The sequence below is a fragment of the Populus euphratica genome, unplaced genomic scaffold (genome assembly GCF_000495115.2).
Source record: "Populus euphratica unplaced genomic scaffold, PopEup_1.0 scaffold2641.1, whole genome shotgun sequence".
In the NCBI taxonomy this organism is placed as follows: domain Eukaryota; kingdom Viridiplantae; phylum Streptophyta; class Magnoliopsida; order Malpighiales; family Salicaceae; genus Populus; species Populus euphratica.
In genome coordinates this window covers 1-15,237 of record NW_011502477.1, presented here as the reverse complement: position 1 = coordinate 15,237, position 15,237 = coordinate 1, and the positions used below count along the sequence as shown (strand labels likewise).

Here is a 15,237-nt window from a genome sequence, read left to right as displayed (position 1 = left end):
AATGAATTCTTAAGATTTCCTGCTACTTTCTAATAAATTTGAATATGTACATAGCTTGAACATCAAATCTATTTATTAGATATTCGTGATATATATTTTAATTAATTTTATAAATTTTAAAATTAATAATTATATAAGTTGGCTCTAAAACTATAAAATTTAAATTAATAATTTTTTAAAAATAAATTTAGAATTTAATTAGTTAAGGTGTATTTTTAATATTAAAATTGAGCAAAATATTGTAGGCATGAGTGCATGTGTATGATTGGAGTTCAAATTATAAAATTAAAATATTGACTAAAATATTATCTAGAATTATAATATTGATTAAAATATCATCTAGAATAAAATAAAATTTATAATTATATTCCATAAATGTAATATTTTCTTGAAACTTTCTTTTAATATAGTTACATAATGTGTTACTGGTGACTATAACCTTGACTTGTGCATTGTAAGTGTATGCGAGCATTATCTATAAAATTCTCTGCATTTGTTTCTATGCTCTCAATGCACGTTTAATAATATTGTGAAATTACAAGCATGCACGCTTCAATCGCTATTTCTAGCTGAGCGGTGGTTGTCCCTCGACGTTAAAATTTATGACAGTGATAACATGTAGCAAAATAATATAGAAAGCCCCCGTGTAAACAACTTCCTGGACAAATCTGGGACAACCAATAGATCACAGCGGGCTACTCTTGGGTTCTAATTTTGATAACCTTTGTTTATCCATCTGAAAAACTGTTCTTATAACATGAAACAACTGAAAGCACCATGCAAGGCAAGTAATGAGAGCAACAACATAGAAGAAATGCAAAACAAAACATAAAAGGACAGAACTAATCCATTGTAAGCTACGGTTGTTGTTAGTTTTGATGGTCATTTAGAAGTCTTTGACAATAACAACATGCAGAGCTACCACGACAAGATCCATTTAGGCCAGCAGAAAGGCAACAAAGTTATCCATGTCCATGAAATGGAAATTGTTTGCTAGCAGTCTCAAAATCTTGCTCATACTGGGAAAAAAAAAACAGAACAAAAAATAACTTGTCTAAATACAAAAATAATTAAAAACATGCAGACCATGCAGCTAAAAGATCACTGCATCAAAATGGGATTACCAGATTTTTAGAAAAGTTCAATAGCGGTGGGTCTGGGACAATGCTCCTTCTAGCGGATTCCCCATCTTTTGCTGTAAAAAGATGTCTGGTTAGTAAATTAACAGCTCTTGATAGCAGATCTGAAGTGGGAGTGGTGGCATTGAAGGTGGGTGGAGACGATCAAAAGAAAAGAATTAGGGAAGATTGGTGACCATTGACGTTTTTACTGCAACTCTCGAAATTAGCTGACATTACCGATCAATTTACATGTGAAGTTCTTTTCATAACCTCGTCATAATCACACCTAATCAGTATCGCTAACATCTAATTAGTGTTTTGAAATAGAAAAGGTAGAAATAATTAGGAAAGAAAGACATGCGCTTTTCTATTTGAAATGATGAAAAACCACTTCAAAATTGTTCATCCATGAAAAATTTAGAGGTTTGGGACCTAATTAAGAATGAGTATGTAAGATAGTGACTAAATTAAGGTCTACTAAAAAGCAATAAACATCTTAATCCAAACCACATCCTTGTAATTTAAAAAAAAAACCTAAACCAACTTATCTCACAAGTCACAAAATCGACAAAAGCCCACCTCCTTCTCCTCGAAGAAATCTTTAGCTCCTTGCAACCTTAAGTACAAGCATTCACTCCTACATAAAAGAAGAAACGACACGCAAACTTGAAAACCCAGAAAAGAAAAAACACCGAACTACCAAAGAGATCCAATCCTACCAAAGAAACATGAGAATCACTGTAATGACAATAGGTGAACAGATCATATCTCTTGAAGTTGACCCTCATGAATCTGTAATCATTAATCTCTAAACCCCTTTTGTTTATTCCAGTCATTTGAATAATACACATGCTTACCATTCATTTATTTGATTGCAGGTTGAAAACGTGAAAGCTTTACTTGAAGTAGAGGTGAAAGATCTCTCTCTCTCTCTCTCTCTCTCTCTTATATGGTTAGAGAAATCGGGTTGCTCGAAATTACTAATCTTGTTTTGAAAAACCCAATTCAAATTTGTTCGTAATGTGTTCATTAATCGGTATATGTTCCTTCTCCGAAGTTTAATTATTGAAAAGTTTTGTATCTTTATTGTTATTGTTGATTTTGTATGGTGTGAGAGCACCCAAAGTTCCGAGCTTTTCTATTCTTGGAATCCAATTCACCTTATTTTTACACTGGACTTGTATAGTTTTAATTGAAGCGTGGTAATTGTGCAATTTTGGGTTTGCATTCAAAGTATTGATTTTTGTTTTGTTTTGATGTGAGAGTAGACGCAGGTGCCACTCCAGCAGCAGCAGCTCCTATATAATGGGAGGGAGATGAAGAATAATGATAAATTAAGTGCATTGGGTGTTAAGGATGAGGATTTGGTCATGATGGTCTCTAATTCTGCAGCTATTAGGTATTTACACTTTTTTTTTGTATTTTTTTACCAGTTAAATTCCTTGCTCGGATTTGACCTGTCTTGTTTTTTCCTGGAATTTTGGAACATTGTCTAGGTCTTTTGTAGTTTGGTAACTTTCAGATTGACTGCTGTTGTGATTCATGAAATTTTAGATTTTGGTTTAGTTTTTGTAGTTTATCATTTTAGTTATGGATCCATTTGTTCAATATGAGCATTGGTGATCCTAACGTCAGTATATTTGTTCAAATTGTTGTGGTATTCACATTTTCATGCTAAATGATGAAAATCGTGCACTTTTTTCAGTGCCCCCTCCAATAATTTTGGCTTAAATCCTGATGGATCTGCTGTGAACCCTGGAGCTTTCCAGCAGCAACTTCGAAATGATTCTAATACAATGGCTCAACTATTTCAGGTAAGATGGATCATTTTTTTGTTCAGTTTTTCCTTTCACCCTTCTGAATCTGGAGTGTTGTGCAATTTCATGTTGATTTTAATGTTTTAGTTCAGATGAGAAATATCTTGCAATCTGATAACTGATTCCCTGTCGAAAGAAGTATCATTCTTGGCTTGTCTGTAGTGTCCATTGCATGTCTCCTAATCCTTTTATTTTTTCTTACAATGGTGCGATAAGTGATTGTCTGATGCCATCAATTTATGTCGCAACAGGCTGATCCTGAACTTGCCCAAGCTGTTCTTGGAAACGATCTCAACAAGCTGCAGGAACTTCTTAGGCAACGCCATCGCCAAAGATCTGAATTACGACGTCAACAAGAAGAGGAATTTGTGAGTACTAGCTTTTACTGGTGGCTCCCTATGTTATCTATTGCGTCATGCCCTTTTATCTTAAGAAAAATATTCCACCATATAATTATGTTATTTCAAATAGAAATCTATCGTAAATGTTGACTTAAGGAGATGATTTACCTATATTCTTTCTGGTTTGGGATATAGGCCCTCCTTGAAGCAGATCCCTTTGACGTAGAGGCACAAAAGAAAATTGAAGCTGCCATTCGTCAGGTGAGTATTATTTAACTCTGTAATGGCAAAGGTGTCAGCAACAACTTACTAAAAGTACTTGGATGCCCTTATCCTGTTGTACTATTTTGGTAACTGTGATTGCACAACTAATGTGAGGTCGAGAATGGGGTTTCTATTGTCTAAAGTTCTAGAAATCAACTCGTATTATTGTGGCTACTGTGATTGCACAACTAATATGAAGTCAAGAATGGATTTTTTACTGTCTAAAGTTCTAGAAATCAACTCGTTTTCTTCTTCTTCTTCATGTTTTTTTCTTTTTTTAAAAAGTGGTTATATGCTATGCAAGGACATGATGTGTGTCTTGCCCTTCCATTTCTGGGAGATGAATTCTTTATTATGGTTGCAATACAGCAATATATATAGCCTTCTGATTTTAGTTTCCACTCAAAGGCTTCCACTACTGATTATCATGGCATTTTTTTTTTCCAGATGCTTTTTTCTTTCAGTCTGTTTTGATGTTTTCCATTCCTGCTAATTCCAAATGCAGAAAGGAATTGACGAGAACTGGGCAGCGGCCTTGGAATACAACCCTGAAGCTTTTGCCAGGGTGGTATGTATGCTTTTCAACCTAGTGCAGTACAATTGAAGTTTGATTATTGGCTCTTAAATTTAAAGTTTCTTCTTTAACCTTTCAGATTATGTTGTATGTTGACATGGAGGTTAATGGTGTCCCTTTAAAGGTAGAGACAGTCTTGTAATCTTCTTTCAATACATAGTGTTTGATTTGCTGTCCTTGTATTCTTTCAACATAATCATGTGTTTGCGTGTTTTTCTTGTAATCTTCATTTATTCCCCAAAACAGCTCTCATCTATGACTGGGACCAACACTGAATTTTTCTGCATGGTTTGATTAGTTTTCTCATGGGAGCATTGAGCTTGTGTGATTATAGATATACTGATTTCTCTTTTTGTTTCAGGCATTCGTTGATAGTGGTGCTCAGTCCACAATAATATCAAAAAGCTGTGCCGAGCGATGCGGGTATTTGCTATTCTTATGCACTCGTTCCTTTTCTATTGGTCAACTTTTGAGGTTACATGGTTGGATATCGAAGTCCTTTACGTTTTCTTGTCAAGTTATCTCTTAAATAGCAATCTGGGTTTTGACTGCCTGCATGTTTCTAATTAGCATTATTTTGATTCTATCAAGTGGACATATCTTAATTTAATGGTTGCTTACAGTTCTTTTTCATTAGTGATGTTCACATACTCGCAAGAGATTAACATGGAGGGTAACCTGTTTTGTTGTTGGCATATCTATTCAGATTGTTGAGACTTCTAGATCAACGATACAAAGGCATTGCTCATGGAGTTGGACAATCGGAGATATTGGGTCGTATTCATGTAGCTCCAATCAAGGTATATCATCGGGGAATCATTTCTTGCTTAAAGTCTCTTGTGGTCATACATGCAGTTTCTACTTGCTGTCATTCAGTGTGTGTACATGCTTGTTTAAATGTATGTGTTACACATGCTTGTTTAAATGTATGTGTTTGCACAGACACTTGTTTCTGTATGAGGCTATTTTACAGTATTATTTTCAAAGTACTTTTAACATGAGAAATAAGTGAGAAACTGCTATTTATCAATTCTTAATCTAATACTGGCTGTTTGGTCATACATGGATACTTTAACCGATCTGTACTCTTTATCTCCTCTTCTTTGGGATTTACATTTTTATATTTGATAATTAACCACTTTCGCTTCTCTCCCAATTTGTATCTCCATTATTTTTCTTACAAAAGTTTGTACAGTCGTTAAAATTGTTCAAGGTTATTGGGCATGCATACTTTGACGTGCATGCAGATTTTTTATCTCGTTATGCTCATATTTCTCCTTTGTATGATCAAGTATTGCACCTCTCTGTTTAACTGAAGAACTTTTCTTGTGCTATCTTTTGTTCATCATGTTTTACTGTCGCTCTCAACAGACTATGCTTGAAGCTGATTCCAATCTCCTTGTTTTCTTCTTTTTATTCCTCTAGATTGGGAATATATTTTATCCTTGTTCCTTCATGGTACTGGATGCTCCTAACATGGAATTCCTCTTTGGGCTTGATATGCTCCGCAAGCACCAGGTACCACCATCACTTTGTCTTTTATTGATGGCAATTTGGACCTTTGGCTGTAGAAGTTTACCTGGATGAATTTGTTCTAATTTTAGCCTGTTCATGCAGTGTATTATTGATTTAAAGGAGAATGTTTTGAGAATGGGTGGTGGAGAAGTTTCTGTACCATTTCTGCAAGGTTGAACTTCTGTATTTGCATTTTATTTTGTAATGATGACCGTTTTTCTTCTATATGCTTGATTTCTTTCAGTTATTTGAGAAAGCATTTAAGTGGTCAATTCTTTTTCCACTTGAGAACTTAAAGCTGTGTTGTTTCAGAAAAGGACATTCCTTCTCGTTTTCTTGATGAAGAGAGGTATTCAAAAGAAGCATCCAGCTCTGGAAACCCAGTAAGTCTTGTCTTAATTATATTTTATTACTGAAATAGATCCTTGTTACTGATAGGTTGCTATTTAATCTGATTTTTTGAGCTGTTTTCAAACACTGAAGAAATACCCTCCTCTTTGAGCCGGTTGTATGCTTTAATTTTGGATAATTTCTGAAATGGACACCATAATTTCTTGATGTCACCGGTTGTTTGCTTTATTTTGCTTGTGAAACAAGAATGATGGGCTTTGCAGAAGAGAAAATGCTTAGAGTTACATTCCTGTATTTCAAGCAATATCTAGGAGTTTTACAGGAGAAAAGCTTAGAATATCAATGGTTATCTCAAACATAAATCATGTGATTTTATGAATTGATGCTGACATCTGCTACTAATTTAAAAGCTAAAGTTTTGGCTTTGATCCATCTTGATTTTTCAGGTGACATCCGGAACAACAGTGAACAAGAATGATCCACCAGCTGGAGGTCAATCTTCTGGTTAGTTCTTGTGATATGATATATGATGTTGTCAGGATACATCCTGCTGGTATTTTCAATATGAACTACCTGTTCAATTATAAGTAATCTAACTAATTTGCTGGGTTATAAATTATGCAATTGTAGATAGCTGTGTTTTAATCATCACAGGTCTGTCTTAGATTACCTAGGCTGTCAATGAATTTGATTTCCTAACTAAATCTTTTCCCTCGGTGTTCCACAGGAGTTGCAAGTGGTGGTGCGACACAGGTAAAAAGAATCAACATTTGGTTATCTTTCTGCTTTGTTTCCTGTGGGAAGTTTAGTCTGAGCTTTTACTTGAACAGTTGTTTCCTTCAGTATTCTCAAGCTGACCACGCATTCTGTTAAAATCTATCTTAACGTCTTTACTCTATCAAGCCAATTTGAATGTCAATAATAGTTTTCTCTCATATTGGCTGGCCAGGGACCTGACTTTGAAGCTAAAGTTGCAAAGCTTGTTGAGCTAGGGTTTGGAAGAGAGGCAGTTATACAAGCACTTAGATTATTTGATGGAAATGAAGAACAGGCTGCTGGATTTCTTTTTGGCGGCTGAAGATTAACTTGTTCTTTCAACGATTATTTATTGTGGGAACCATATTCATTTTGGTAATCTAATAACTTTACAAACTGAAGAAGCTTTGTACCAAACAGAATTCGATTTGAACAATCTATCACCCTCAAAACAAGTCTTGCAATTCAAATGAGAAGCAGACTTAGTGACCGTTTGTTTATGTGGCCCTCAAAGATTTTGATTTTTGTTCTTTAAATTATTATTTTTTTAAGTTCTTATTGTTTTAATGTGATAATATTAAAATTAAATTTTTAAAAATAAAAAAATATTATTATGTTATATTTTAAAGCAAAAAATATTTTAAAAAATAATTATAATAGTAATATAATAATGATATGATGTCAAACACAATTTTATTAAATGTCTCTAAACTCTGGGTTTTTAAGTTTGTGGTTGATATTATACTAGTTTTTATGATTGTAACTTTTTTAAAAAAAAACTATAATTTTTTTTCTTTATTTTTTTAAACCACAATTTTTTTTTATAATCATTGTGATTATATGGTGTGTTAATTAGCTCAATCCTTACAATACTTTTGGATAAAATAAAATTTTAACTACACTATATTCGTAAACGGAACCTTAATAGAAATCAGACCCTTAGTAGAAATCGGTGACCTTAGACCATGGATTATAAGGATACGGCTTTACATCCGCCCCTATTCTTTGCAGAATTAAGAGATTGGCAATAAGCCGGATAAGTTTTAGCTCCTGGAAATTGTTGTGAGAACATAAGAGTTGCTCTGCGCATCATCCAAGATGAATTTCTTTCTTGCCTTGCGATTGCCTGAAAACTGCCTCTTAACAAAGTACCTGATTCATGTAGTAATAATTTTTCTTTTATTTGCATGGAGTTCTACCGTTACCAGGTTTAGCAACCGGTTTCCTAATCTAAAGCAAAAATTATCATGAATCATATTATGAATGCTCGGTCTACTACATGGCCATGGAGCTTTTCAATTGACGACATTCCCTATTGGATACAGACAAGCTACAATGCAGTTGCAAATAAAATTTTACGAAGCCCTAATTCAAGTTCTCAAGCTATTCCATGCAGGAGCAAAATTGTTGATGGAAGACAGGAAAAAAAGGCATCAATACTTGATGATTTATTGTTTTACGATAGGCCATATCAACAGTAATGCACTATGAATAGTTCGAGCAGCAAGCTTACTGAATAGAGTTAAGCTGTTAACAGCAAAATCATTGGCACAACAACAACCATTGGCATAGGAATAAGCAGCTTACTGAATAGAGTTAAGCTGTTAACAACAACAACCATTGGCATAGGAATAAGAGTAAATGAAGTTAAATCCATTGCAAGTACAAAACGAAAAATGAATTACTTGGTTTTTGACACAGCTGATACGACATCCCCACCCAAAAATTTCATGCCGAATTACACTATGGTACTCAGCACCACAAAAATGATTAAAATCTCTCTGCCAATCTAGCCGTAACTTGTCTAAGTTTTGAGTATACCTTTCCAGCAGGGGACCCTAAGATGAGGCTGCAAAGAGAATCCCTTGCAACTTTGATATTTTGAAAAGATCCTAATATGTGAATCTTGGTGTCAGCAATCACAATCCTTGTCTTGGTAGCGTTCTCAATGGCAAACTTTGTTTTGCCACCTTTACCAGACAGTCTCCCAATGGCCCGAGACAAATGCTCACCTCGTAGTGTTTTAACATCCTTAATTTCGAAAGATTCAACATAGAGCTCATCCAAACGCAAAAGAGCAATGGCATCTATCACATCAAAACCTAACATGAAAGCATGCACAAAATCTGCACACTTTTGTAGGTTACTTATGTCAGGTGTGTCTGATCTAGTTTTCAATTCAACCTTTCTGGCTTTGAGGTTCATACGGATATCAATCTTCATTTGCTCGTATACAGGAGTGTAGATTTCCATCCATGCTTTTTTAAGGGGTGAGTACCGATGTGGCGGGGCTGAGACTTTTCTAAACTGAACTCGACCATCAGACATCTCATGAGCTTTCAAAGGCTCAAACTTTGGCTTTGCAGGCAAAGCGCCCTCATACTTCTGTTCACGTGGAGCTATTTCAACTTCCATTGGTGCAGGGGCTTTGCTGGACTGCATTCTAACTGCACCAACACCAAACTTGGGATATTAGATACAAGTTCAAGATGGAATCTTCTTCAACTTATGAAAATTGAAAATAAGTAAGAGGTTTGATTTATGAAAACAAGATGAATAAACACAATCATAATTATTCAATTTGCTGTAAAACCGTGATTATCGTTAAGATTAACATAAACATTTACCATGATTTAATCATTAAGATTGACATAAACATTGAAACTACAGAACACCATATTAGATACAGAATCTTCTTAAATTTTCTCAAAAATAAAAGAAAAAACGGAAACAAGTGTATCAATTTACCATACAAAACAATACAAAAGATCCAGGATATGCACTAGCATTAACCATTACATCAAAACAATAATCCTCAAAGTTACATTTATTTCACAAGTCAAATCAATTGAACATACAAAACCTCAAAAACAGAACTCAAAAAACCAAACCCTTAAAAGAGTTTTCATCTTTCCATAGAAAGTTTAGATTTTTCCCATCAACAAAACAAAGAAAACATAAAATCGATACAAATTATTTTTTTTTTTAATCCAATAAGAAACAGTACAAAAACGAAAAAGAAAAGCACTTACCTTCTAATTTTGATACTATGAAATTCAACACCGTCTCCTTGCAGTCGTTCTCTGCTTGGGCTGCAGATGTTGAAAATCTCCTCTCCGAAGGGTTAAGATTAGGGTTTTGTCAAATAAAAGGAGCGAATCACGTGGCTTTATAGCTATTTTTATACGCTTGTAAATACAACGCCGTTTTGTCTCCTTTTTGTTGAGTGGGCTTTAACTTGTTTATAGAGTGTTTGTTTTAGTTTTTGTGATTGAGTATAATTTATTTATGCACAAAACTTAACTGTAGATCCCACCTCAAACCACAACTCTTATCTCTAAAACAAGAGGTAAGAGTTGTAGTTTGAGATGGGACCCATTAAAAAAGCTATAAAAAACAAAAATTATTAGCTTTTATGGTTGAGTTTTGTGCATAAATAGATTATACCTAACCATAATCTCAATCACAAAAACTAAAACAAACACTCCCTAAAACAAACACACACTTAGGCCTCTCTTCTAACTAGCTTCCTAAATAGATTAGTAGGTTAATCCTTTTTTTTTTTTTAGATTAAAATGTTATATTGTTTTTTTTTCAAAAAAATTTAACAAGTGTTTGATTAAGCGGGTCATTGATTAATCTAATTTTTCAATTAGCTTTATTTTTTATTTTTAAAAAATTTAGCTTAAATCATATTCTAATTGGACTTGGTCCAAATTTTTTTGACTACAAGAAAGATATAAAATTTAGCTATACAATTGTGATATTCTATATTAAATTCCCATTGAATTTGTATTCACAAATGTTCTGATTTAGTTTAGTTAATGCTGATCCACATCTTCAAGTTGAAAATGAAAGACTTGGTTTGATAATTAAGAAAATATGTTAAAGGATTCTTGAACTAATTGAGATTTAAACCTTAAACTAAGATGTTAATTTAGGAAGCAAATGGGAGACTTTGAGCTGTTGTCTGCTGATGGGATCAATGGCATGAAAGCAATGAATTTGTTGACAGGCACTCTAGCTGGAAAATATTACTTAGTGTTGTTATCGTTCCTGCTCAAGGAAAAGGAAAGGATTGAATGGTCCAGCAGCTTCTGATTTGTCCACTCTTTCACTCCCAGCTAAATCCAGTACGATGTAGGCAGCCTTCTAGAATAGATTCAGAAACAACTCCAGCTTTTCCATAGACATGAATGTCGGATTTATATTCATAATGTAGAAAAATAAGCAGAAAAACTCGAATGAATGTCGAGATTTTAGTCTCAGCAAATACTGAAACTTTAGCTGGTGCCTTACTAGTTACCGTGTATGTGCCTGGAGCTCCAACATTCTTTACGCGGCGAGTGACAGTTACTGGGGCATTCAGACAAGGAATTTTGATTGAAGTCAGCTAAAGTAAAATCCTTGGGACATGTATGATTTCCATTTGAGAACTCTAGCTATGAGGCGTTGTTATAGTCATGGGCACATAGGAAGTTGAGGTAATCATTCACGGTTGTGCCATAAACTAGGCCAGGATCCGCTGCAAGGTTTGGTTGCGCGTGTCCTGCTGCATGTGCAAATGGAGTTGCTCGGAGGCCATTGACAATCTGATGCTTGTCAAATGGCTGGCCAGATTGCCCTATAGCTTCAGTTTAAGCAGCAATTACATCTACCCCAGGTGCAGTGAAATCAGGCTGCAAGAGGAATTGTTCATCATTAGATATAAAACAGAGAAATGAATGATCGTTCATCTTCAAAGCAAAGACTGCCTACTATCTAGTGAATGGACTACTGAACTAACCTTGTATAAAACTTTGAATGAATGTCGAGATTTTGGGTTGACCTGCATGTGAGACTAAGTCTTATAACTAGGCCTCAAGGAATCTCCTCTAGTTTGTATTGGCTAATTAACCCATACTCTGCTACAGACCATATATTTTTTTCAATAAAAAAATATATAGGGTTATCCAACGTTTTTTGTTTTTACATGAAAAAATTTCTAAGTATTAATTGAAAACTTTATACAGGAATCAATTTAAATAAAATATTATTAATAATAAATAAAGATAAAATTTGAAAAATTAAGAGAGATATGGAGATGGAGATATTTACCCTAACAGCATGAGACTTTGACTTAATTGTATTTAATACAATAAAAGAAAAAAAATCATGTAAAGTTATACATATTAAAAATATCATTAAAAAAATAAATATATTTTTATTTTTAAAAATTAATTTCATTTATATACAATATAAAATATTTTTTATAGATGAATTAGAATAATATTTTCAAAAATTAAATGCATATAAAATAACTAAAAAATTAAGCATTATTTAAAAAATGCTAAATAAAAAAAATCAAAGAGAATAGGTATTAATTTAAATATAAATCATAACATTATTTTAAAAAATACATATTAAAAAAGGCATCAATTAAAAAAAATCAAAATTAAAATAAAAAAGCCAAACATTACTAGGCCTTACAAACTCATTTTCAATAAATTGTTTTGACACTAAACACTTACAAAACAACTAAATATCCTAAACACCTAAATAAATTCATTTATAGTCTAAAAAACCTAAAAAAATATTTAAAAATTTGAAATAAATCAAAAACAAAAATACCAAGCTCAAATATTTTTTTAAATAATTTGAAGGTGAAAAAAATACCTTAGGTGAGCTCTGTTTACCAAATAAAACTTGTAAATACTACAATAAACTATTTTGATGGTTGAAATCAAATCAATATCAATAATATTTTTTTTTTAACTGTTAGAATACAACAACTTTCTCTTCTCTCTTAAACCTAGAACTTAAAAAAATAAAGAAAATAATACAAAAGTGGTTGTTTTCTAAATCATTGAAAGTTAGAGGGAATGAATTTTTATAATTTGGAAAGTATGATAACTAAGTTAACATTTCACTGAGAAGTTTTAAAACATCATCCATCTCATACGCTTGTAAATACAACGCCGTTTTGTCTGCTTTTTGTTGAGTGGGCTTCAACTTGCTTAGGCCTATCTTATAAATCCAAACTGATTTTCTAACTAGCTTCCTAGATAGATTAGTAGGTTAATCTTTTTTTTAGATTAAAATGTTATATTGTTTTTTTTTTAATTTAACGAGTTTTTGATTAAGCGGGTCATTGATTAATCTAATTTTTCAATTAGCTTTATTTTTTATTTTTAAAAAATTTAGCTTAAATCATATTCTAATTGGACTTGGTCCAAATTTTTTTGACTACAAGAAAGATATAAAATTTAGCTATAAAATTGTGATATTCCCATTGAATTTGTATTCACAAATGTTCTGATTTAGTTTAGTTAATGCTGATCCACATCTTCAAGTTGAAAATGAAAGACTTGGTTTGATAATTAAGAAAATATGTTAAAGGATTCTTGAACTAATTGAGATTTAAACCTTAAACTAAGATGTTAATTTAGGAAGCAAATGGGAGACTTTGAGCTGTTGTCTGCTGATGGGATCAATGGCATGAAAGCAATGGATTTGTTGCCAGGCACTCTAGCTGGACAATATTACTTCCCAAATGTTCTGATTTAGTTTAGTTAATGCTGATCCACATCTTCAAGTTGAAAATGAAAGACTTGGTTTGATAATTAAGAAAATATGTTCAAGGATTCTTGAACTAATTGAGATTTAAACCTTAAACTAAGATGTTAATTTAGGAAGCAAATGGGAGACTTTGAGCTGTTGTCTGCTGATGGGATCAATGGCATGAAAGCAATGGATTTGTTGTCAGGCACTCTAGCTGGACAATATTACTTCTCAATGTTGTTATCGTTCCTACTCAAGGAAAAGGAAAGGATTGAATGGTCCAGCAGCTTCTGATTTGTCCACTCTTTCACTCCCAGCTAAATCCAGTACGATGTAGGCAGCCTTCTAGAATAGATTCAGAAACAACTCCAGCTTTTCCATAGACATGAATGTCGGATTTATATTCATAATGTAGAAAAATAAGCAGAAAAACTCGAATGAATGTCGAGATTTTAGTCTCAGCAAATACTGAAACTTTAGCTGGTGCCTTACTAGTTACCGTGTATGTGCCTGGAGCTCCAACATTCTTTACGCGGCGAGTGACAGTTACTGGGGCATTCAGACAAGGAATTTTGATTGAAGTCAGCTAAAGTAAAATCCTTGGGACATGTATGATTTCCATTTGAGAACTCTAGCTATGAGGCGTTGTTATAGTCATGGGCACATAGGAAGTTGAGGTAATCATTCACGGTTGTGCCATAAACTAGGCCAGGATCCGCTGCAAGGTTTGGTTGCGCGTGTCCTGCTGCATGTGCAAATGGAGTTGCTCGGAGGCCATTGACAATCTGATGCTTGTCAAATGGCTGGCCAGATTGCCCTATAGCTTCAGTTTAAGCAGCAATTACATCTACCCCAGGTGCAGTGAAATCAGGCTGCAAGAGGAATTGTTCATCATTAGATATAAAACAGAGAAATGAATGATCGTTCATCTTCAAAGCAAAGACTGCCTACTGTCTAGTGAATGGACTACTGAACTAACCTTGTATAAAACTTTGAATGAATGTCGAGATTTTGGGTTGACCTGCATGTTAGACTAAGTCTTATAACTAGGCCTCAAGGAATCTCCTCTAGTTTGTATTAGCTAATTAACCCATACTCCGCTGAAAAAAAAATTTAAGTATAAATTGAAAAGTTTATACATGAATCTATTTAAATAAAATATTATTAATAATAAATAAAGATAAAATTTAAAAAATCAAGAAAGATACGGAGATGAAGATATTTACCCTAACAGCATGAGACTTTGACTTGATTGTGTTTAATACAATAAAAGAAAACAAAAATCATGTAAAGTTACACCTATTAAAAGTATTATCAAAAAAATAAATTTATTTTTATTTTTAAAAATTAATTTCATTTATATAAAATATAAAATATTTTTTATAGATGAATTGGAATAATATCTTCAAAAATTAAATGCATATGAAATAACTAAAAAATAATAATTATTTAAAAAATGCTAAATAAATAAAATAATAAAATAAAAGAAAATAAGTATTAATTTAAATATAAATCATAACATTATTTAAAAAAATACATATTAAAAAAGACATCAATTAAAAAAATCAAAATTAGAATAAAGAAAGCCAGATGTTACTAGGCCTTACAAACTTATTTTTCAATAAATTATTTTGACACAAAACACTTACAAAACAACTAAATATTCTAAACACCTAAATAAACTCATTTATGACCTAAAAAGCCTAAAAGATTGTTTAAAAATTTAAAATAAACCAAAACCAAAAATTCCAAGCTCAAATTTTTTTTAAATAATTTAAATATAAAAAAAATACCTAAATTAAACTTTGTTTATTTAATAAAACCCGTTAATATTATAATAAATTATTTTAATAGTTGAAATCAGTATTAATAATAATTTTCTTTCTACTGCTACAATACAACAACTTTCTCCTCTCTTAAACCTAGAACTTAAAAAAATAAAGAAAATGATGTTATGG

General features: G+C 32.6%; 2 protein-coding genes across 2 annotated transcripts; one reads left to right on the top strand and one right to left on the bottom strand.

The window, feature by feature from the left end:
• The first annotated feature begins 1,659 nt into the window (after positions 1 to 1,659).
• Positions 1,660 to 7,134, top strand: LOC105119216 (DNA damage-inducible protein 1-like). The gene is made up of 16 exons (XM_011017343.1): positions 1,660 to 1,915; positions 2,000 to 2,032; positions 2,390 to 2,520; positions 2,827 to 2,935; positions 3,190 to 3,306; positions 3,475 to 3,540; positions 4,049 to 4,111; positions 4,197 to 4,241; positions 4,479 to 4,540; positions 4,824 to 4,917; positions 5,543 to 5,635; positions 5,735 to 5,804; positions 5,945 to 6,015; positions 6,430 to 6,487; positions 6,711 to 6,736; positions 6,933 to 7,134. Exons 1-16 carry the CDS (start codon positions 1,850 to 1,852, stop codon positions 7,059 to 7,061), a joined length of 1,233 nt encoding a protein of 410 aa, XP_011015645.1. The 5' UTR covers positions 1,660 to 1,849; the 3' UTR covers positions 7,062 to 7,134.
• Positions 7,135 to 8,346: 1,212 nt separating this feature from the next.
• On the bottom strand, positions 8,347 to 9,907 carry LOC105119215 (RNA-binding protein pno1). The gene is made up of 2 exons (XM_011017342.1): positions 9,772 to 9,907; positions 8,347 to 9,186 (listed from the first exon to the last, which is right to left on the bottom strand). Exon 2 carries the CDS (start codon positions 9,179 to 9,181, stop codon positions 8,510 to 8,512), a length of 672 nt encoding a protein of 223 aa, XP_011015644.1. The 5' UTR covers positions 9,182 to 9,186; positions 9,772 to 9,907; the 3' UTR covers positions 8,347 to 8,509.
• Positions 9,908 to 15,237: the final 5,330 nt, after the last annotated feature.